Consider the following 2,500-nt stretch of genomic DNA (forward strand, 5'->3'; position numbering starts at 1 on the left):
ACGAGGGAATGGGGGAATGGGAGGGGGGATCAGGGGGGATAAGAGAATGGGAAAATGGGAGGGGAGAGTGAATGAGGGTATTGGGCGGGGGAAAGGATGAGGGAATGAGAGAGGAGAGAGAATGAGGGAATGGGAGGGCATGATGGGAAAATGAAGGAGTGGGAGGATGGGAGGAGCGAGGAAATGCAGGAATGGGAGGAGATGAGAAAATGAGGGAAAGGGAAAGGGGTATGAGAGCATGAGGAACGAGAGAATGAAATAACGGAAATGAGTATGAGGGACGAAAAGGGAGCGAATGGGGAATGAGAATGGGTAAGAGGGAACGAAAAGTGAAGGGATTAGGAATGAAAATGAGGGGAATGGGGAAAGGGAATAACGCACGAAAAAGGAAGAACCAAATGAAAACATGAACATAAAAATCCTCCCCTTAAACAAAATATATCAAATGAGATAAAATATAACATTCCCATTCGTAAAAAAATTAAAAATAAAACCAAAATCACCAAAATTCAATAAATAAATAAACAAAACAAAATAAAATAAAAAATAAACAAATTAACCAATAATCAATCCAACAAACAGACAAACAAAACAGCCAGAACCCAGGCGGCCGAGCACCAGAGCCAAACACTCACGTAGATGACGTTCTCGTGGTAGCGCTTCTTGAGGTTGTCGATGAACACGGCCTCGTTCTGGTAGTCCTCCAGCAGGATGGCGTCGGGCACGCCGTAGCGCTCCCGGTCCTCCAGCACGCTCTCCATCCTCACCAGTGCCTGATGCCCGCCGCTGGAGGGAGGGAGAGAGGGGCGCGTGAGACACGGGGGGGGCAAGAAAGGGCCGGATAATAAACAAAGGAGTGGTAAATATGTAAAGATTTGGGGGAAGGGTGGACTAAGAGGATGAGGAAGAGGAAGAGGAAGGAGGAAGGGGAAGAGGGGGAAGAGCAGGGGGATTGGGAGGATGAGGAGTATGAGGAGGAGGAAGAGGAGGGATGAGGAGGAGGAAATAGAAAGGAAGTGTTATCATTTTTATATCAATCTGTGGTTATTCGCCCTTTCTGTTCAATTCTTGTTTCTCTTCAAAATCGTTCGCCGTCTTGGTTTCTCTAAACCTTTCTACCACCACCACCGCCATCATAACAGAAACAACAACAACAACAACAACCATAATAACAACAAATAAAAAGATAATAATAACGAATTAATACACACGCATGCGGACACCAACTGGCGTCCTTGCCGGGGAAATCCGTGTAACCAATAACCGGGGCCGGATCAAGATAAGGCTTTGCAGTCAATAAACAATTATCAAGCGTCTTAACCTAACTTGGATAGCTGGAGGAGAGCGGATTGAGGGGGGGGGGGAGGGAGAAAGTGACACGTGTGACGATGTGTGGGAGAACAGGGAGGAAAAGGAGGGAGAGGAGGGGGAGGAGAAGTGATGGGGAGGCAATGCGGGGGGGGGGGGGGTGAAGGGAAGATAGTCTTACGAGTGAGAGGGGGAAGAGGGAGGGAGGGAGGGAGGGAGGGAGGGAGGGAGGGAGGGAGGAAGAGAGAGAGAGAGAGAGAGAGAGAGAGAGAGAGAGAGAGTGGAGAGAGAGAGAGAGAGAGAGAGAGGGAGAGGGGGGGGAGAGAGAGAGAGAGAGAGAGAGAGAGAGAGAGAGAGAGAGAGAGAGAGAGAGAGAGAGAGAGAGAGAGAGAGAGAGAGAAGAGAGAGAGAGAGAGATGAGAGAGAGAGAGAGAGAGAGAGAGAGAGAGAGAGAGAGAGAGAGAGAGAGACGAGAGAGAGAGAGAAGAGCGAGAGAGAGAGGGAGAGAGAGAGAGAGGGGGGGGGGAGAGAGAGAGAGGAGAGCAAGAGGGAGAGGGAGAGGGAGAGGGAGAGGGAGAGGGAGGGAGAGAGAGAGAGGCAGGCGAAGGGGGGGGGGGGGCAAAGTACAGCGACGCAACAAGGCATCATTGCTCAAGAAGTATTACACTGTAAAATTCTCTCTCTCTTTCTTTCGTTCTTTTTCTTTCGGGTTACGGATTTTATATTGCATTCGCTCTCTTTGTTGGTCATTCCCCCTTCGTCCCATCCAGTTTGTATTTATAGATTCCACCCCCCCCCCCCCCCTGTTCACTATTTCTTTCCCTCTTTCTTCACTTCGCTCTTATATTCTTTTTGTGCGTCTCCTTCCCTCCTTCCTTGATAAGAACGAGACGAGGATAAGTCTGGGATTTCTTATCGCGGCTTAACATTTAGCGGTGGGATAAGAAGGCGGATTTCCCTGGTTTGGGGTCTGTCCGCCTTTCTGTCTCTGTCCCTCTGTCTGTCTGTCTGTCTGTCAGTTTGTCTGTTTGTCCCTCACTGTCTGTCTGTCTGTCCCTCTCTCTGTCTGTCTGTCTGTCCCTCTCTCTGCCTGTCTGTCTGTCTGTCTGTCTGTCTGTCTGTCTGTCTGTCTGTCCCTCTCTCTGCCTGTCTGTCTGTCTGTCCCTCTCTCTGCCTGTCTGTCTGTCTGTCT

At 49.6% G+C, this 2,500-nt stretch overlaps 1 protein-coding gene across 2 annotated transcripts in view; it reads right to left on the bottom strand.

Annotated features, from left to right (window-relative positions):
* LOC125042381 (unconventional myosin IC-like) overlaps positions 1-2,500 on the bottom strand; it is a 39,420-nt gene that overhangs the window by 22,421 nt on the left and 14,499 nt on the right. For both annotated transcript variants that reach the window (XM_047637966.1, XM_047637965.1), the window contains exon 2: positions 636-786. In XM_047637966.1, the coding sequence (XP_047493922.1) occupies positions 636-761 (126 nt within the window). In that variant the 5' untranslated portion in view covers positions 762-786. The remainder of the gene's footprint in view (positions 1-635; positions 787-2,500) is intronic.

Source organism: Penaeus chinensis, chromosome 32 (genome assembly GCF_019202785.1).
Source record: "Penaeus chinensis breed Huanghai No. 1 chromosome 32, ASM1920278v2, whole genome shotgun sequence".
Classification (NCBI taxonomy): domain Eukaryota; kingdom Metazoa; phylum Arthropoda; class Malacostraca; order Decapoda; family Penaeidae; genus Penaeus; species Penaeus chinensis.